This window comes from Zootoca vivipara, chromosome 12 (genome assembly GCF_965207765.1).
Source record: "Zootoca vivipara chromosome 12, rZooViv2.hap1.1, whole genome shotgun sequence".
Lineage (NCBI taxonomy): Eukaryota > Metazoa > Chordata > Lepidosauria > Squamata > Lacertidae > Zootoca > Zootoca vivipara.
This window is the reverse complement of record NC_142595.1, coordinates 51827983-51847067: the sequence shown is the minus strand read 5'-3', so window position 1 is coordinate 51847067 and position 19085 is coordinate 51827983. Positions and strand designations below refer to the sequence as shown.

Sequence of the window (19085 nt, the reverse complement as noted above, 5' to 3'; positions counted from 1 at the left end):
TCTTCCTGGAGCTCTGCTCTTGCTTTGTAGCAACTCCTGCCGGTGGCTAGATTGCTCTCCTCCCCTCCCACCTGGAGTTCACTGCCTGACTACCAGCTGCTGTATCAAACTAGGCACCCCCGGGCTACCAAATACAGCAGTGCAACAAAGCTCTCTCACCCTGGCTGGGGGTCCCTTCAGGAGCACACACAGTTGTTTGGCCACCCCAGGGAAGTGGGGAAGGGGCTGCCTCAGCAGTTCTCTGGGGCTGATTATTGGTGGTTCCTTCCTCCTTGGCCTGGGCTTCCCCCCTTCTTCACCTTCAATCTTCATGTCCCTTGAGCCAGACACCCCTAACCCTGTTCTCCCTCATTTGTCTGTGGAGACAGGAGGTTGCGGGGATGCCTGCCAAGAGGACTTTGTCACCCACCTGTGCAGGCATCGCACAGCATTGGTGCTGGTAATGTTAGAGTGCCTCAATTCCCCAGCAGTTATGGAGCAGGGGGGGCTGTACCCCAGCCCCACCTCCGTAAAGATCTCTGCATGCAGTCTGGAAGCTTATTGCACGGCAAATACCTTGGCACTTGCAAGCAACAGGATGGGGTTGGTTGTGGTTTTTTGTTTGTTTGTTTGTTTGTTTTAAAAAGCTGCTTATTGGAGGGGTGGAGAGGCAAAAGTGACTGAAATTCCTGACTCAGCAGAAAGCCAGAAGTGTGTGCCGGAGAAGAGAGGTTAGAGCCGCTCGCAAAGGTCCTTCCTCAACAGCTGAAGCGTCAGGGAGACGTGTGTCTCCACAGCAGCTGTAAGGAAGGAAGCCCCCCTGGCCTCTAGGCGCTGCAGTCAAGCGACTGCCTGCTCCCCCACCACTCCACCCGGAAAAAATAAAAAGCTTTGTGGGCGGAGGTTAAACGCTGGCCCTGCTCCCTGAGAAGAGCAGGTGCTGGCTTTGCTGGAGCTCTCACTGACAGGCCGCCCGAGTTTGCTGCGGCTCTGGTTGTCAGCCAGTAGGGACTAGTGAGCAAAGGGAGGCCGGCAGCCTGCCAGCACCTGTGTCTGGCTGCCTCTGTCTCCCCACCCAGGATGGTGTGGGCGTGGCGGTGGTATGCAAACGCTGCCTAATTCCGCTGCAGTTAATGAGGCAGCATTTGCAGCACCACGGCCAGTTCCCAGGATTGTGCTCTGACAGGGCCGCCGGAACACAGTTGCGGCACGATCTCCCCGCGAGAGGCGGGTCGGGCTATAAATACCCACCGTAGGTCCCAGTCTCCAGCCCTCCTTGTGGTGTTTCCTGAGTGGGGGATTTGCCTTTGCATTCTCCTCCCCCCATTTCTTTCATCTTGCCTCTGCCCCCCCCCTCCCAAGAACGCCTGCATACTCTTAGCAGGCTTCCTTGTCTCTAAACTATTTTGACCCCCATCAGCCTTTATGTCTAACCAGCGGCGTTGCCAAATAGTTGTGGTTCCTGGGAGCCAGCATTGAATATTTAAGAGCCAGCGTTCCATAGCTCTGGAGGGAGGGGGATGGAATTAAAGCCACAAGGTGATGCATTTGATTTCCTAGGTGTGTGTGCAGCCAGGGGTCTGGAATTTTTTCTGGCATGTTCAATTGTGGTTGGAAAAGCATGTTGCTAGTAGCCGGGGGGGGGGGAGTTCAGGCCGGCTGCCGTTGTCCGATGCACGCTGCTGAGTCATTAGAGAAGAGAATAGCTTGTTAGCAGTGGAGTGTGCTTCTATGGAACAGCCGTTGCGAATTGGTGGGAGGGGCGCGTGCCAGTGTTGACCTAAGGTCCCTGCTGCTTTCACCTGTGCAAAATTCGACTCTAGCCCCAAGCATCTCCCACAGCTTGTGAAGCAGCGTTGTGTGTTGATGGGTAGCTGGTCTCCCCTTACTGTCGCCTGGGAATAACTCTCTTCCTCTTCCCAGCTGGCAGCCCGAAAGGCAAATCCCCTTCAGCGACGTGCGGCTGCCCCCACCCGCGGACTACAGCAAGGAGATTTTGGAAGGGGATGAGGTGGAGGTGAGTGAAGGCTGCCAAGAGGCTTTCTGCACCCTTCTGGGGTGGGGTGGGAGGTGGGGATGGAGCAGCGGGATGAGGTAGGAAGCTGCTGGGAGTGCAGAATGGCCCCCTAACTTGAATTTCCCTGTTCCCTTAGGTTTATTCCCGAGCCAATGAGCACGAGCCATGTGGCTGGTGGCTGGCCAGGGTTCGAATGATGAAAGGAGACGTAAGTATGGAACAAAATATATCCCCCCTTGAAATATTCACAGGCATTCAGGGACGGGGCGGAGTGGCCTGTCCCTCTCACCATTAACACATGAAGCTCGGTACAGGAGCTTCAGCCCCTCCCACCTCCCCTGCGCATGGTAGGAGCTCTCCATGTGCACAGGAAACGCTCACAGGTTGGCTCCCAGAGCATCTGGACACCATGGGCCAAAATGCGGAATAGTGATGGTGCTGCAATGCAGATGTTCTTAGGATGCTTCTGTGACGTGTTGTTATGAGGTTGTCGTAATCTGCCTTAAGTTCACTTGATGGGAACAGGTAGAGTATGATTTGTTTAAGTAAATAAAAATAATGAAAGCAAGTAAGCTTCCAGGGTCATAAGCCAGCCTGACTTTGCAGGTGTGAAAGTTTCCACTTCCCTCAAGCAGCAGTGATCAGTGAGTTTCTTGGTGTGAACATAATAATAATAATAATAATAATAATAATAATAATAATAATAATAATTTATTTATACCCCGCCCATCTGCCTTTCCAAGGAAGACTGTTACATCCAGAGAAGGGAGGGGAACCTGAAATTGGGAGCGGGGGACTGTGACCCTAACCCCATGGAAGAGTTTTCCAGGCTTTTTTTTCTTCCCAGAGGCACAATGTGCAGTTAGAATTCACTTTCCCCCTCCTGTTTGAGTTTACTTCGGCTTAAAAACTCTATAGAGGCAGAACATAACTGCAGCTCTTTTGGCCTCTTCCTTTGCCGTGTCAGTGAAGGGGCTCTTCTTTGTGGCTCCCTCTCATCTCGTCCTTCTCTTGCAGTTCTACGTCATAGAATACGCCGCTTGTGATGCCATCTACAATGAAATCGTCACGTTGGAGCGGCTGCGGCCTGTCAACCCCAGCAAAGTGGCCACCAAGTGCAGCTTTTTCAAAGTCACCATTGCAGTACCAGAGGATCTCAAGGAGGCGTGAGTGTTAACATAAACACAATTCAGAGTGTTGGTGCTGACCTTTAAAGCCCTAAACCGCCCCGGCCCACCATACCTGAAGGAGCGTCTCCACCCCCATCGCTCGGCCTGGACACTGAGGTCCTCCTCCAGGGGAGGACCTTCTGCTGGTTCCCTCATTGCGAGAAAAGAAGTTACAGGGAACCAGGCAGAGGGCCTTCTCGGTAGTGGCGCCCTCCCTGTGGAATGCCCTCCCTTCAGATGCCAAGGAGATAAAGAACTGCACAACTTTTAGAAGACATCTGAAGGCAGCCCTGTATCAGGAAGTTTTTAATGTTTGATGCTTCATTATGTTATATATTCTGTAAGCCGCCAGAGTGGCTGGGGATACCCAGCCATATGGGTGGGGTAACAACAACAACAACAACAACAACAACAACAACAACAACAACAACAACAACAACAACAACTGTGTGTGGGAGAGGGGGAGCTTGCCTGCCAAATCCACATTCTTTCCGATTCAAATCTCTTACCTTGGGCTAGTCACACTTCTTTGAAGTCTCTCAGCCCCTCTCACCTCACAGAGTGCTTGCTGTGGGGGAGGAAGGGAAAGGAGAATGTTAGCCGCTTTGAGACTTGTTCGGGTAGTGATAAAGCGAGATATCAAATCCAAACTATTATTATTATTATTATTATTATTATTATTATTGATTTTGCTTGCGCTGTGCAGACATTTGCTCCATCTGAAGGGAAAGAAGCCTAAGAGCTTCTTAACAGAAGGGAAGTAGGTTTCAGGAGGTGCTCTATTGAATGAGTCAACTTTTCTCAATAAGCAATATGTAAGGCCTCCTTAAACCAAATGTGAAGGGAAACGTTCACCGCATTTCTCCATCCATTTCTCCATTAGTCATTCTAGTCTCAGCCCACAAATACATAAATAGAGTTTTACAAACTAGCTCTGCACTGTCCTCCGCGAATGTTGATCGTAAACGTAGCCTGGCATAGGGATTCACTGGGCTGCCTACAATCTCAGAGATCTCTGGTAAAACCTGTCTCCAGACTTCATGTATGGATTCACAGGTCCAACGCATGTGGAAGCCTGAACTTTTAGCAGCTCACACTTTCCCAAAACTTGTTACCGTTCCCAGGGCCAGAGCGTCCAGAAAGGCAGACTAGGCGACTTCCTAGAGCGCAGAAATGGAGGGGGCGCTGCCAGCCTGCCGCCCGCCGTGCCCATAAGGGAGAGCGAGGGCTCCGACAGCGCCTTCCCTCTCCGACAGCATGGCGAGCAAGTGCGCGACAAAACGTCGCCGGGGCTGCAGGCAGGCAGGAGAGCGCCTGCCGTGGGGCCCGGAAGCTCTGGGCTACAACAGGCGCTCGCGGAGGCTGGGAGCGCCATGCCCCACCACCCACGCCACCCCACCCGGGGCTGGGGAAGGGACCTGGCAGGCAGGGACCTGGGCGCGGTGCTGGAGCGGCACGGGATTCTGTGCGCCCTTCCAGCGCTCCGTTTGTAGGCCCTCCTTTTTGCAACACAGTTTTCCTTCACACAGAGGTTCTCCACCCCCACCCCCCCTCAGTGTACAATGTGCAGGCTTTGGTTTCTGGGCCTCTCCGTTCCCCAGGCCCTGGGCCCTGCAGGCTATTGTGAGGGGGAAGCACCACAATTTCCCCAGAGAACGGGAACCAAAATGCTTCTCTTCTTCTTTATTCCAATGAAAGATCAAGCCACACAAAGCCTCTCTCCCGCTTTTTGTCAGCCACTTTTAAAATGGTGGTTCTGTGTTTCCCAGGCATGCACTCCCAAATGAGACAAGTGAGAAATCCTCTACTGAACATTTCAGTGTTTCACTTTGCTTAGTGTGGGGGGAATAAAACAGACACAATCTGCTGCACATGGGGTGGTTTTTAATTTGATCAAAATAGGGTCAGTATTTTCCAACTGGTTCACCTGCACACATATTCCTGCTAATCCTTACTTTAAAGTACCAGCTGGTGTCCCCAGAGGGATCTTACCACCTGCTAGTGCCCCCCCCCCCCACATTTTGTGAAATAGCATGAAGTGGCTCCACATGCAGGTGCATACATACTGCTAAGTAATACTATGTATTTTCAGGTTACATTGGGACACATCATAGAGGCACAGTTGTTGTTGTTGTTGTTGTTTAGTCGTTTAGTCGTGTCCGACTCTTCGTGACCCCACGGACCATAGCACGCCAGACACTCCTGTCTTGCCCTGCCTCCCGCAGTTTGGTCAGACTCATGTTCGTAGCTTCGAGAACACTGTCCAACAATCTCGTCCTCTGTCGTCCCCTTCTCTTAGTGCCCTCCATCTTTCCCAACATCAGGGTCTTTTCCAGGGAGTCTTCTCTTCTCATGAGGTGGCCAAAGTCTTGGAGCCTCAGCTTCAGGATCTGTCCTTCCAGTGAGCCCTCAGGGCTGATTTCCTTCAGAATGGATAGGTTTGATCTTCTTGCAGTCCATGGGACTCTCAAGAGTCTCCTCCAGCACCATAATTCAAAAGCATCAATTCTTCGGCGATCAGCCTTCTTTATGGTCCAGCTCTCACTTCCATACATCACTACTGGGAAAACCATAGCTTAAGCTATACGGACCTTTGTCGGCAAGGTGGCACGTTTATTTATTTCCCCAATTTATAGTTTTGCCTTTCCACTTTTAACAGAGTGTTCAGAGCACGATATAAATAAAAGACACGTCAAGAAGCACATTAAAATCGTAACAATCCTCAGTTCTTTTAATAGCAAACTCAGCTGCTGAGTACTAAGAGCTGGGCCCAAACCAAGGCCACTAAAAATCAAGAGGGATATAGCAGCCTACTCAGGGTAACCTCAGTATTTTCAGAAGTACGGAATAAAAATAATGTTTACAGTCAGGTGGGAGCCACAGAGGGTAAAATGGGGTATCTTGGCAGAGGACATGGCTGGCAGGAACACTCAAAATGACAACATTTTGTTCCCAGTGGAGAACTCGCTGGGACACCCAAACAAGCAGAACTGAACTGTCTGTGCATCAGCTGACAGGCAGGGAGTTCAATCCTGCTTTTCAGCAGCAGGATCCAGCCATGTCTCTACCTGCCCCGCACATGATGCTACTTATCACATCAGATGTGAGGCAAATGGAGGCTAGGTTTGGAGAATACACCATGGGGAAGGAAGCCTGGTAGATGAATTTGGTCCTGCAAGCTGGAAGTTCTAATGCTAATTTGGGGCCGAGCCTGGCAGCCAGTAGTTCTTCAGCTTGGTGGCTGGTTGCACCCCACCGGCCATCTGGCGGTGTGCAGGGAGGGGGGAGGCCACCGGCGGGGCCGGTGCCCTGTGTTTGAAATATGATTGGCCAGGGGTGGGGCGCCAGAAGGTGATCTCGCCTAGGGCGCAAAAAACCCTAGCACCGGCCCTGACCGTTCCTCTGTTTCCTCTTCGCAGCTGCTCAAACGAAAACGTGCACAAAGAGTTCAAGAAAGCCGTGAGCGCGAACTGCATCTTCCTCAGTTCCACTAGCAGTGAGCTCGTCATCCTTGTAAGGATCTTCCTCTGCTTTCGGGGGGTGGTGTCTGCCTGCTTAGCTGGACCAAGTTGGGAGGAAATGCCTGTGACTTGTTGGTGGGCCATTGCCGGCTCAGAGCTGGAACTTGTGTGGATCTTCACTCCCCTCTAGTGGCAGAAACTGCAGAGGACCACTAAATGCGCAACTGCAACTTCTACATCTGCTTGGGGCAGCTCTTGCATATTTCTCATCCAGGCCTGTGGAGGATCTCTCATTTTGCACTTGGAACATGATAAAGGGAGTCTTCCCTGGATGGGGGGGGGAGGGAGTTTTCTCGCTTCAGAGGAAATGATCCTCTCCAAGACCGCTGCAGTTTCCGTGTTAAATTAGCTTTCATTTTAACTGGGTGGATAACTTGACAGCGACAAACCCTTAACCCAGGGGTCAGCAACCTTTTCCAGCCGTGGGGCAGTCCACCGTCCCTCAGACCATGTGGTGGGCCGGACTATATTTTGGGGAAAAATAATGAACGAATTCCTATGCCCCACAAATAACCCAGAGATGCATTTTAAATAAAAGGACACATTCTACTCATGTAAAAACACCAGGCAGGCCCCCAAATAACCCAGAGATGCATTTTAAATAAAAGGACATATTCTACAACATGTAAAAACACGCTGATTCCCAGACCATCCGTGGGCTGGATGGAGAAGGCGATTGGGCCGCATCTGGCCCACGGGCCTGAGGTTGCCTACCCCTGCCTTAACCTGACAGCTTGAATTATTGTTAGGCGAAGCACATTAAAGCCTGGTGGGGCAATTCTGTGTTGTAGGCTCACCTGTGTTCTTCATTGGCCAGCACACAGCGGCCTAACTGACCTTTGCTCTCTCCCCTGCAGTCCACAAATGAGTCCACTGTCAAGAGGGCATCTCTGCTGGGCGACATGCACTTGCGCAGTATCCGGACTAAGCTGATGCTCATGTCCCGGAATGAGGAGGCCAACAAACACTTGGAGGTGAGAGAGAGAGAGGCAGGAGGGGGGGAAATCTCTGGCTCAGGACTAGCTGACAGTAGCTGCCATACTGGGCCCGAAGGACAGGAGTGCAAAGTGGGGAGGCAGAAGGGTATCTTTCTAAAATGTGAAGCAGTACCTGGAGAATGCAGTGTTTCAATCTGGGAGAACTCCCCGCCAGGTATGGATGGCAGAAGATGGCCAGAGGCCCATCCAGTCCAGCATCCTGTTCTCCCAGTGGCCAGCCAGGTACCTCTTATGGGAAACCTGCAAGCCGCTCTCCCCTCCTGCGGTTTCCAGCAGCTGGTATTTGGAAGGCACGCTCCTACCTCCCGCTGTGGGCGCATTGTTCTGTGAAAGTCACAACCTTGGCATACCCACATGCCAACCTTAGTTGATCCAGTCTAATAAGACCTGCTCTGTTCCCAGAATCCTCTCCAAGCATGGCTGCCTGGCCTGAATGCTAGGCCTTTTGTGGGGGGGTGAGGGCCCAGGCTTGAAAAAGAGAGGTGGGGCTCGCGCAACCTCTGAGGGCTATTTCCCATTGTGCCTCTGCCTCTCCCCGCAGACGAGTAAGCAGCTGGCGTCGGCATTCCAGGAGGAGTTCACGGTGCGGGAGGACCTGATGGGGCTGGCCATCGGAACCCACGGGGCCAACATCCAGCAGGCCCGGAAAGTGCTGGGCGTCACTGCCATTGAACTGGACGAGGAGACCTGCACCTTCCGCATCTATGGGGAGGTAGGGCCCGGGGGCTGCTTCTAGAATTCTAGGAGAAAGAGGGGTGGGCCGGGCTGCTTTCGTTTCACTTGGTGCTGCTGCGTAGAGAAAAGGAACAAAGACCACCTGATAAATGAATCCTGTGAGCGGGGCCGGAAACTCCGGTTGTGGGGCTTGGTAAGCAAGGCGGCTTTAACTGAGGAGGAACAAACTTTGGGGTCTTGGCCGGGAGGGAGAAAGGCCCACCATGTGGCTGTGCAGTGGGAGGACCTGCAAACAGTCTGTCGGGCCTGAGCAGCCTTGGGGGCTTAGAACCTTGCAAGCCACCAACCCTAGTGTGTTGAGCTGCTTGGCATGCTGTTCCCTTTTGCTCCTCCGCAGACCCCGGAAGCCTGCAAGCAGGCCAGGAGCTTCCTCGAATTCTCCGAAGACTCTGTTCAAGTCCCTCGGAACCTAGTCGGTGAGTGAGGCAGTTTCACAGCTCCGGGACGAAACCTGCTGGAGCATCCCATTCCTTCTCTCCTCCTCCTCCTCCTCCTCCTCCTCTTCTTTCTTTCCCTTCACAAAAACCTATGTTTGTGAAACCAGATTCGGAAGCGAGTGCTACCTTTGAGTTTGCTTGGGAGTTGAGTTGCAGCAATTCTGCTCAGCAAGCTCCGCCTCCGTGCACGGCCCCGCCAGCCCGGCCACTCTGTTGAGTGGCGGATGGCAGCCAGCAGCATCGGGGCGGCCTCTCCGCGATGGTGGCCACGGCGGCCGTCGGTGGAGGTGCGGAGGGGCCAGGGGGCGTTGCCCCCCGCAGAGTGGAGCGCGGGGCGACCCGCTCCCTACCCCCCCCAGTGGCTACGCCCCTGGATTTAGTTGCACAAGACAGGCAGGGGAGGGTTCATTCCAAGGCACTTGGGAATCTGGTTGGCAGAGCTGTTTCTCAAGCAAAGATTTGTTGCATAGATTTTCCTCAAACAGTGATTTTCAATGATTTTCCTTCCCTGTCATTGGCAACGAGTGCAAATGTACGAGGGTGTGTGTGTGTGTGCAAAAAGGGGTTCTTTTTTGGATGGAGGTGTTGTTTACTAGTCGGTTTCCTTGTCCATTGACCTTGTCCCCCTACAAGGCACTATGGTGCCAATTTGGAAGTGACTTGGCACTAGGGACATAGAGTTAAGGTGGCAGAGGAACGTGCCGATAGCCTCTGTGTGCTTGATTTACGCACACCCTTCAACACCCTGCCTTCATTTGCCTCCCGCAGGGAAGGTGATAGGCAAGAACGGCAAAGTCATCCAGGAGATTGTGGACAAATCCGGCGTGGTCCGCGTTCGGGTGGAAGGCGACAATGACAAGAAGAACCCCAGGGAGGAGGTAAATTGGGCTGCGGAGCAGAGAAGCCACAGCAGCAGCAGCTTCTTCCTGTGTGGGTCCCCTGCCCCAGTTCCCAAGCCCCAGGTTTCTGTCTCACCTTTCCCCAGGTGTCTCTTCTCAAAGCCACAGCGTCCCACATTTGCCCACACGCCATGCCCCATCAAATCATCACATCTGCATTTGTCTGCTTTCAGTCCTTGCTGGCTCGTCCAGTTGGTTCCCTGGCTAAAGCTGTCCGAGACACAGACATTGGACAAGAACCAACTGTATGTCTCTTGACTCTTTCTTTCTTTCTTTCTTGGATCCCGATAATCTTTCCCTCTCGAAAACTCACACGGGCCTGCCCTCTGTCCTGCTCTGGTCGAAACTCTGCTTTCCCAGGGCACAAAATGTCATCCCTTTGGTTTTAACTGGGGTGCCTCTGCGGGGAACGTTTTAGTTGACTAATTGGCTTTAAAGCTGGCTGCCCTGGCAACCTCTCCGCGTTCTGCGTGGGCGAAAGGAACCTGCTCTTTGCCCCCCTTTGCCAACCTCCCTGTCTCCTTTCCCCAGGGGATGGTCCCTTTCATCTTTGTGGGAACGCGGGAGAACATCAGCAATGCGCAGGCGCTGCTGGAGTACCACCTCTCCTACCTTCAGGTAAGGCCGCCGGTGTGGTTCTCCTGGGCTGTGGCAAGGGAGGATCGGGCCATGGGGCAAGCCTGCTTCCATCGCCCAGGGGCCACAGAGCATTTTTGTCAGACCCCCTCCATTTTGGGACACAGGTGCAGAATGTCGGAACTGCCGCCCAGTTCTGAGGACCTCTGCCCCCCACTCAGGTGCTGAGATGTTGATGTTTAAAGATCAGCATAATGGGAAAGGGCAGCTTTCTAGCTACCCCTCCTCCTTCCCCTTGGAAACTGCTGCAGGAGAGGTACTCTGAGAAAGATCACAGGACAGGTGTTTCCAGGTCCAAGGGGAAACTCACTCTCCCTTGTTTATTTTTGCCGTTGGGTGCTGGATATTGCTTACAGTACTGAATTTTTCTTTTCTTTTTTTTGTATTTTACTATACTTACTATGGTTATAAAATTTCATTTTGCACTGTTTGCTTTTGAATTGCATCCCTGTTTTCTTTGAGTGTGCGGGGTTTTTTTGGGGGGGGTGTAGAAAGCAGCATACAAATAAAACGAGTGAAGTCCAGAAGATGTAGGTGGGGTGCGCCCCCCCCGAATGCTTTTGTGCAGTTCTTTTGGGGAAGGTGCTTGGGGGGGCCTTTCCTGGCCTTGGAAGAGTCCTGACCGTTTGTGTCCTTTCTGTTCGACTTTCCCCTAGCTTTTTTCAAGCACTGCTGAAAGACGGCCGGCATAATTCTACGGCACTCTTGAAGCAGACAGACACTCTTTCCCTCCTTCTCTGTGAGGCCCTTGGCTCCTCCCCGACTGGGGGGGGGGGCGGCAGGGCTGGGGCCTTGTTCTCAACCCTTTCCCCCTTCCTCCTGCTAGGAGGTGGAGCAGCTGCGCCTGGAGCGGTTGCAGATCGATGAGCAGCTGCGCCAGATCGGCCTGGGCTTCCGCCCCCTCTCCAACCGGTCGGATAAGGAGCGGGGTGGCTACACCACGGACGAGAGCACCTCCTCCTCCCTGCATGGCACGCGGACCTACGGGGGCAGCTACGGTGGGCGCGGCGGCCGTGGGCGCAGGGGACCCAACTCTGGTTATGGTGAGTTGGGTGAGGCCTGCTGTATTCTTGGTGGCAAAGGATCTAGGAGTCTTGGTAGACCACAGACTTGACATGAGTCAGCAGTGTGATGCAGCAGCTAAAAAAGCCAATGCAATTCTGGGCTGCATCAATAGGAGTATAGCATCTAGATCTAGGGAAGTAATAGTACCACTGTATTCTGCTCTGGTCAGACCTCACCTGGAGTACTGTGTCCAGTTCTGGGCACCACAGTTCAAGAAGGATACTGACAAGCTGGAACGTGTCCAGAAGAGGGCAACCAAAATGGTCAAAGGCCTGGAAACGATGCCTTATGAGGAACGGCTTAGGGAGCTAGGTATGTTTAGCCTGGAGAAGAGAAGGTTAAGGGGTGATATGATAGCCATGTTCAAATATATGAAAGGATGTCATATGGAGGAGGGAGAAAGGTTGTTTTCTGCTGCTCCAGAGAAGCGGACACGGAGCAATGGATTCAAACTACAAGAAAGAAGATTCCACCTAAACATTAGGAAGAACTTCCTGACAGTAAGAGCTGTTCGGCAGTGGAATTTGCTACCAAGGAGTGTGGTGGAGTCTCCTTCTTTGGAGGTCTTTAAGCAGAGGCTTGACAGGCATACGTCAAGAATGCTTTGATGGTGTTTCCTGCTTGGCAGGGGGTTGGACTGGATGGCCCTTGTGGTCTCTTCCAACTCTATGATTCTATGATTCTATGACTGTGCCCAGAATACCTGGGGTTGCACACATGGAGGAGCTCTTTGTATCACATTGCTAACATCCCACCAAATCAGCTGTTTAGCATACCACCAAATCAGCCATTCCCACCAAATCGGCTGTTTAACATCAGATCAGTTGTTTAGCATTGGAAGCAGGAATGGCGAGTGGGAAAAGGTCCAGTCTCCTCCCTCCAGAACAACTGGAGGGCAGAACGTTAGCAGTTTGGGAAGAAGCTCCTGTGCACAGTGCTGGCTGTTGGGTCAGGATAGCGAACTGCCTGTGAGTGTGTTTAGGGGTGCCTCTGTCTGGATTGGGAATGAATATCTTCTACTTGGGGTGGGGAGGTTCTGTTGACAACCAAGTTCATTGCTCTGTCTGCGAAACGTAGTTGTGCAAGCATTGCCTCAGCCGGTGTGCTTGCCACCTGGAAATTTCACGGAAGCGAGCCTTTTGGGTTACAACCGTTTGATTATGGGACACCTTCGCGGCCGTAAGGGATTCAGGAAGCTCCATCTGTCGGAAGTTTGAAGCATCTCTTAAAAACCTATTTGGGATGCAGGTGGCGCTAGGGCTTGCCGATCGGAAGGTTGGCAGTTCGAATCCCCATGACGGGGTGAGCTCCTGTTGCTCGGTCCCAGCTCCTGCCAAGCTAGCAGTTCAAAAGCATGTCAAAGTGCAAGTAGATAAATAGATACCACTCCGGCGGGAAGGTAAACGGCGTTTCTGTGCGCTGCTCTGGTTCCTCCAGAAGCGGCTTAGTCATGCTGGCCACATGACCCGGGAAAACTGCGGACAAACGCCGTCTCCCTTGGCCAGTAAAGTGAGATGAGCGCCGCAACCCCAGAGTCGTTTGCGACTGGACTTAACGGTCAGGGGTCCCTTTACCTTTACCTTTAAAAACTCATTTGCCTATGTTGAAGATTAGGAGCATTTATTCTGCTTGCTGTGCGGCATTATTATAACAAATTTGCTGCATGTTGATCTCCATTTGTAGAAATTTTTACTGCATTTAGTATATTTTGACATTTAATACTTCTAGGCTCTTTGTAAAGCAGTTAGAGGTTTTGCTAAATGAAACAGGGAGTGCGGCCTCCTGCCCAAAGGCAAGCCGTCTCCCTGACACCAGTCTTTCCCCCTGCTGCGCAGGTTCACCTGCAGCATTCAGACTCTAAAAGGGGTGGGGTGGCTGCTGAGAGCAGCTCACCGGAGCCCCTGCTCTAAGACCAGCCACTTAAATTCCCACTTGGGCCCTCTCTTTTCTTTTCTTTCCTCTCCTCGCCTCGCCTCCCTAGCTACCAACTCGGATGTGTCCAACGCTTCGGAAACAGAGTCGGAAAAGAGAGAGGACTACGAGTGCCCGCAGCTCAGTGACCGTGACCCCCGCCCGGAGGACAGCCGCAGACGGCCAGGGGCGGGGCGGGGGCGGGGCCCTGCTCCGGCTCCTCGCGGAAGTAGCAGCAGTGGAGGCAGCAGCAAGTACAACAGCTCCTCCATTAGTTCAGGTATGAAAGAAGCGGAAGCCTTTTTTGGGAGCCCCGCGGCCAGAAAGCGGGAAGGGGGGTGCTCCATCACTCTTGTGTCCCAAACCCCGAGCAGGATGTTGCTGGGCTGGGTGGCCAGCTGGATTCAAGCGTTGCTGCGACCTGGTGGGTGAACAGCCTACAAGACACCTCCCCTCCCATCAGTAGCTGCTGAGCTCTGGATTGTCTAGGACAAAGGCCTAGGACAGGGTGGTTTAACATGGTAGCCTTTTTTAAAAAAAAAAAATTTTTATTAGTTTTATAATAGACATAAAAAGAAAAATACAAAATAAAAATACAGATAGAAATACACAAGAAATAAAAATATATAAAACAGAAAAAAGAAAAAAGATTCTATTTAACATTTACTAGTAGAATTCTTAAACCTGTGACTTCCTCCCTCCTCCCTTCCACGTTTCTATTAATACCTAATACAGCGCTCTCGCCTTCCTCGTTCTTAACATTTTCTAAAATCTAAACATTATAACTGTTTACAATTATTTTCTTTCTATAAATTTGTACTTATAAACTTTACCTCTTATATTTACTAAACTATAAGACTAGTTCCTTTCTTCTTTAAACTCTTGCATCTATAGCCTCATTGTACTTCCCCTTCCCTTATTGTCCATCTTTAATCTTATAATTCTTTTCCAAATATAACTTAAACTTCCCCCATTCTTCCTCTGCCGTCTTCATTCCCTTGTCGCGGATTCTCCCAGTCAGTTCAGACAGTTCCATGTATTCCATCAACTTCAGTTGCCATTCATCAATCGTTGGTAAATCTTCTGATTTCCAAGTCCTTGCTAGTACAATTCTAGCTGCTGCTGTTGTGGCATACAAGAAAAAGGTGATATCTTTCTTTGGCAATTCCTTCCCTATAATTCCGAGTAGAAAAGCCTCTGGTTTTTTAACAAATGTGTTTTTAAACACTTTCTTCATCTCATTATATATCTTGTCCCAGAAGCTTTTCACTCGGGGGCAAGTCCACCACATGTGGTAAAAGGTCCCTTCCAATTCTACGTGGTAGCCTTTGAGGCCTTTTTTTGGCAGCCCTCGGCAACATTTGACGCCCTAATACCGGTACTGCCTCCGCAAAGCCAGGTGAGCAAGGCTTTGGGAAGGCAGCGTGAGGACCCTCTGACGGGGTCCTAGAGTCCTCCATCCTCCTACCCAAAGCCTATTTTGCATTTTCCCAGCTTTGGGAAGGAGACAGGAGGCCCCCTAGGACCCTGCCCCAGAGCCTTGCACCTCTTCCACCAAGCCTGGTGCCTCGCTTCTCCAGCCTTGGGAAGGGGGGGGGCCGAGGGGGAGGGCATCAAGTTTTGGCCTCCCCACCACCTTACACAACAAAGACAGTTGACGGGCGGCCTCTTCCCTCCGCAGTATTGAAAGACCCCGACAGCAACCCTTACAGCCTGCTGGACAACACCGAAACCGACCAGACTGCGGACACGGACGCCAGTGAGTCGCAGCCTGTCAGCAACCGCCGGCGCCGGTCCCGCCGGCGCCGCACGGACGAAGACGCCACCATGATGGATGGAGCCCTGGAGTCGGACAACATGTCTGTCAATGAGAACGGCCTGGGTGAGTGGAGAGTGGGGCAGGCCATAGCTTGTGGGGATCAGGAAGAGCTAGGAGTTGGGAGAATGATGTGGAAGGTGGGGTTTGTGGGTCAGTCTAACATGGTTCTTGTAGCCCCTACCTGTCTTCCCCGCCAGCTTCTAAACACTTGCTGAAAACTTTCCTATTCCTGCTTTGAAGTATGGCTGTAATACTTTTTTAATCTTTTTGTAAACCGCTTTTAAGGTTGTTGTTGTTCTTTACAACCAAGAGTCGTACAAATTTTATGAGATAAATAACTATAAACACATTTTTGCAACACAGCAATGTAGAAATTTCTTTGTAAATAAAGAAATCCAGTGCTGCTCCTCAAGGGGCCTACTTTGCTTTTAAAGTTGCACCTGTGGTGGCTGGAACTGAGGGTCTGATTCTTCTCACGTTTGGCCAGTTGAGTGCCGTTGTCAATGAGACGAAAGGGGCCATAAATCCTTACGCACCTCTTTAGCCTGGCCTTTGACACTTGAGGGGTATATTTTTAAGACCCACCTTGTTTTTGTGATCTTTTTGTAAACTGCTTTTAATCTTGTCTGTGTTTTAATGCTGTAACGCACCCAGGGACCCTTAGGACAAATGGAGAGCTATTTTTATTATTAATGAAATAATAATATTTCATTAACATTAATGTAAGCTGATGGGATCTGAGCTGACTGTGACTACCCAGGAAAGAGAATACAGTGGAACCTCGGTTGTCAAACGTAATCCGTTCTGGAAGACCGTTCAGCTTCCCAAACAATAAACAACCGAGGCACAAAATCCATTTTAAAAATGGAGGAACGTACCTTGGAAGCCATTTGACTTACAAGGCGCGTTTGAAAATGGAAGCATTCACTTCCAGGTTGTCTGCGTTTGAAAGCCGAAGCGTTCAACTTCTGAAGCGTTCAATGACCAAGGTTCCACTGTAATAGTATAGCAGAACTGTGGAGATGGAAGGTGCTCCCAGGGGCCATCTAGTCCAGCCCCCTGCAGTTCAGGAATCACAGGTCTTGGGGTTGTGCAAAGGCACAGCTCAGCGTGAGCCCATTGGCAGGCTGCATGGGGACGGGGCTGGGGGGGGGGTGTTAACCATGCAGGAGTCAATCAGGTTGACATGCAACTTTCCTACCCCTCCTGAGTCTGTCCTGCCTTTTCTCTCTGTCAGAGGAGGAGTCTAAACCGCAGAGACGGAACCGGAGCAGGCGCCGACGCAACCGCGGCAACCGTGTGGACGGCTCCATCAGCCGGGACCGCCAGCCAGGTATTGCCGTTTGGCCTTTCTCTCTCCCTTTGGAGAAGGTTCTGCGCCATCCCCCTGCTTGGGCTTTTCCGTGCGTGACCTTGGGTCTTTTCCCTCCCCATCGCCAACAGTCACCGTAGCCGATTACATTTCCCGGGCGGAGTCTCAGAGCCGTCAGCACCCACCGCGCAAAGAGAGCCGAGAGAAGTCGGCGGAGGAAAACGCACCCAAGCAGAAGGTGAGTGAAGGCCATGTTTTTGGAGAGCTTTGTACCTCGTGCCCCAGAAGACTGTGTGTGTGTGTGTGTGTGTTCCACAATTTGGGGCACCTGGAACAAAAATTTGGCAGCTTCTGAGAAAAGCAGCAAGAGGTTTTTCTTTGTAATATTTGGGGTGGGGGGGCAGGCTGGGTCTGGGGTGCGGGGAGCCAGAGAAACCAATTCAGGCTTGTTGTCGCAGCTGCTATGAGCCTGTTCCTCAGTCCAGACTGGGAATCCTGTGATGGTGAAACTGGATATTGCATATTGATGCTGTGTCAGCTTGACACCTTTGTGAAGTTCTGATCAGGTGCAATAATGTCCTTTATTATACGGAGTGCGGAAGAAGAAGGTGGAGAAGTGAGAGAATAGCCATTTTGGGGGAAGTTTATTTTAAACGTGTTTTAAAAATAATAGTTGTTTTGCTTTATTTTTTTAATTTTTTAAGTAAGGTTTCAGCAGCTGTTCAGGTAAGGGTTTTTCCGTCCAAGAAATAAACACCGTACCTGAAGAAAAATTGTCAGCATGAAAGACAATTTCATGGAAATGATAAACCGATTTAGGCCGGTTGCAGCCATGACTCTCCCAAGTTTGCTGGGCCCGCTAAGCGGACCACCGGTTTGCATTTTGTGGCTTCTCTTCCAGGTTGAGACCACCAGCAAGGTTGTCAACGGGCCTACGGAGAACGGGGAGCATGCCGCCCCCAGCGAGGAGGTGGCTGCCCTGGTGAACGGCGTGTCCTAAGCTCGCATGCGTGCGGGGGCCTCTGCCCCAAGTCGCAGCCGGCCGAACCCTCCTCTGAAACGAAAACGACCCCTACTTTCCACCTGCTTGCAACATCTTAAAGAGAAAACGAAATAAACACCACACCAGTCTCTTGTTTAAGAACAAAACCATTATTTTAAAAAATGAAATGAAATGAAACAAATTGACCCGAATCCCAAGGTAATGATGATCTAGCGCTCGTTAAAAGCTTGCGAAAGATGGGATTCTCTTCTTTACCACAGCTCTTAACACATCCTGGTTAAGCTTTCAGCAGTGGCAGCCAGACAGGGCAGTGAAAAATTCAAAGCAAAACCCCTCTTTCTTTTCTGCCCTCTTGTTATGTCAAAGGGGGGGGGATCTCTGACGCTACCTGAGCTCGTAACCCCCCACCCTTTTCTTGGAGGCGCACACAGTGTGGGGGAAAAAAAAACTACTATGACTTAACATGCATCTGTTTTTGGTGACTTATAAAAGTTTTTTTCTGTTTAGAAACAAATGTGAAGAGAGAAAAATAAAAATAACTGGCTATTCAAAACTGGAGAAAGGAGAGGGGGAGAGAAACCTGTGCCTTCTGATGACGATGCAGACACACACACACACAGACACACACACACACCGCACAAGAGCACAGAGTGCTCTTGCCTTTGTTTTTTTTCCTTCCCTTTCCTCTTTGACTAGTTAAAAATCAAAGGCGAGGTCACGTCCGGGAGAGCGAAGCAGGAGGGCTGGCCCGCCCAGGAGGGCACAGGCGGGCGTCCTGAGGTTGTTTTGGGCTAGGCGCCCCTTTCCCACCCCAAAGTGGGTTCTGGCCACAGAGAGGTAGGAGCCTCTCCTGCAAACCAGGAGGCGGGCGAGGCTGTGCTGTGCTAGGGGGAAACGGGGGACGCGAGGCACCTGCTTTGTTAGGCCCACCCCAGACCAGTAATCCTTTTCTTAATTCCCCCCCACCCCTTTGATTCTAAAACACTGTGGAAGACAACAACAAAAAGAGAGAAAAAACGCCAGGCTTTTAGGGCGCAAGCTGACGTGGCGACGTCGCTCCTGGCGCGGCTTGCCTTCGAGTTTGTGTGTTTGTGTGTGGGGGGGAAAGGGGGGATTTGATCTGTGACGGTTGAGACTATTTATTTTTCACTGTACAGTATTTAAAAAGAGAATAAAAAACCCAACTCTTGAAAAAAAAAACAACGCCTAAATACCAAGGTTGCTTTCTGTCCTGCCTGCCATGTTCTCTCTTTCTCTTCTCTCTCTCTCTCTGCCCGGTGGGGGGGCTTACGGAGAACGAAGCCCCTCCGCCAGTGACTCCTGCTGCACAGGCCTTCAATAAAATGCGACGAGTCTTGCCAAAGTTGGTGGTGCAGTTTTGTCCGACGTCCGCAGCCTCTGCACATGGAGAGGGGAAATGGGGGTGAGATGTGGCTGGGAGGGGGGGGCATGTTTGGAAGGGGTTCTGGCCCAGCCTTCAGCCTGCTCCTGCCCAGTGGTTCCTGTCGTTCCTTACAAGTGGAGAGAGGCTGTGCCCCAAGCTAGGGGGGACAGGTCTGGCTAACTTAACAGCTTCCCTGCGGA

The 19085-nt window shown here is 51.4% G+C and overlaps 1 protein-coding gene across 2 annotated transcripts in view; it reads left to right on the top strand.

Annotated features, from left to right (window-relative positions):
- The window catches only part of FXR2 (FMR1 autosomal homolog 2), a 29726-nt gene extending 10862 nt beyond the window's left edge, over positions 1–18864 (top strand). Inside the window, exons 3-18 of one of the 2 annotated variants that reach the window (XM_035135067.3) lie at positions 1903–1996; positions 2133–2204; positions 3014–3162; positions 6585–6678; positions 7544–7660; positions 8226–8396; positions 8757–8835; positions 9625–9734; positions 9929–10000; positions 10287–10373; positions 11218–11434; positions 13438–13647; positions 15049–15249; positions 16424–16519; positions 16630–16736; positions 17400–18864. In XM_035135067.3, the coding sequence (XP_034990958.2) occupies positions 1903–1996; positions 2133–2204; positions 3014–3162; positions 6585–6678; positions 7544–7660; positions 8226–8396; positions 8757–8835; positions 9625–9734; positions 9929–10000; positions 10287–10373; positions 11218–11434; positions 13438–13647; positions 15049–15249; positions 16424–16519; positions 16630–16736; positions 17400–17498 (1975 nt within the window). In that variant the 3' untranslated portion in view covers positions 17499–18864. The remainder of the gene's footprint in view (positions 1–1902; positions 1997–2132; positions 2205–3013; positions 3163–6584; positions 6679–7543; positions 7661–8225; positions 8397–8756; positions 8836–9624; positions 9735–9928; positions 10001–10286; positions 10374–11217; positions 11435–13437; positions 13648–15048; positions 15250–16423; positions 16520–16629; positions 16737–17399) is intronic. The other variant, XM_035135066.3, reaches the window with a different exon arrangement.
- The last annotated feature ends 221 nt before the right edge of the window (positions 18865–19085 follow it).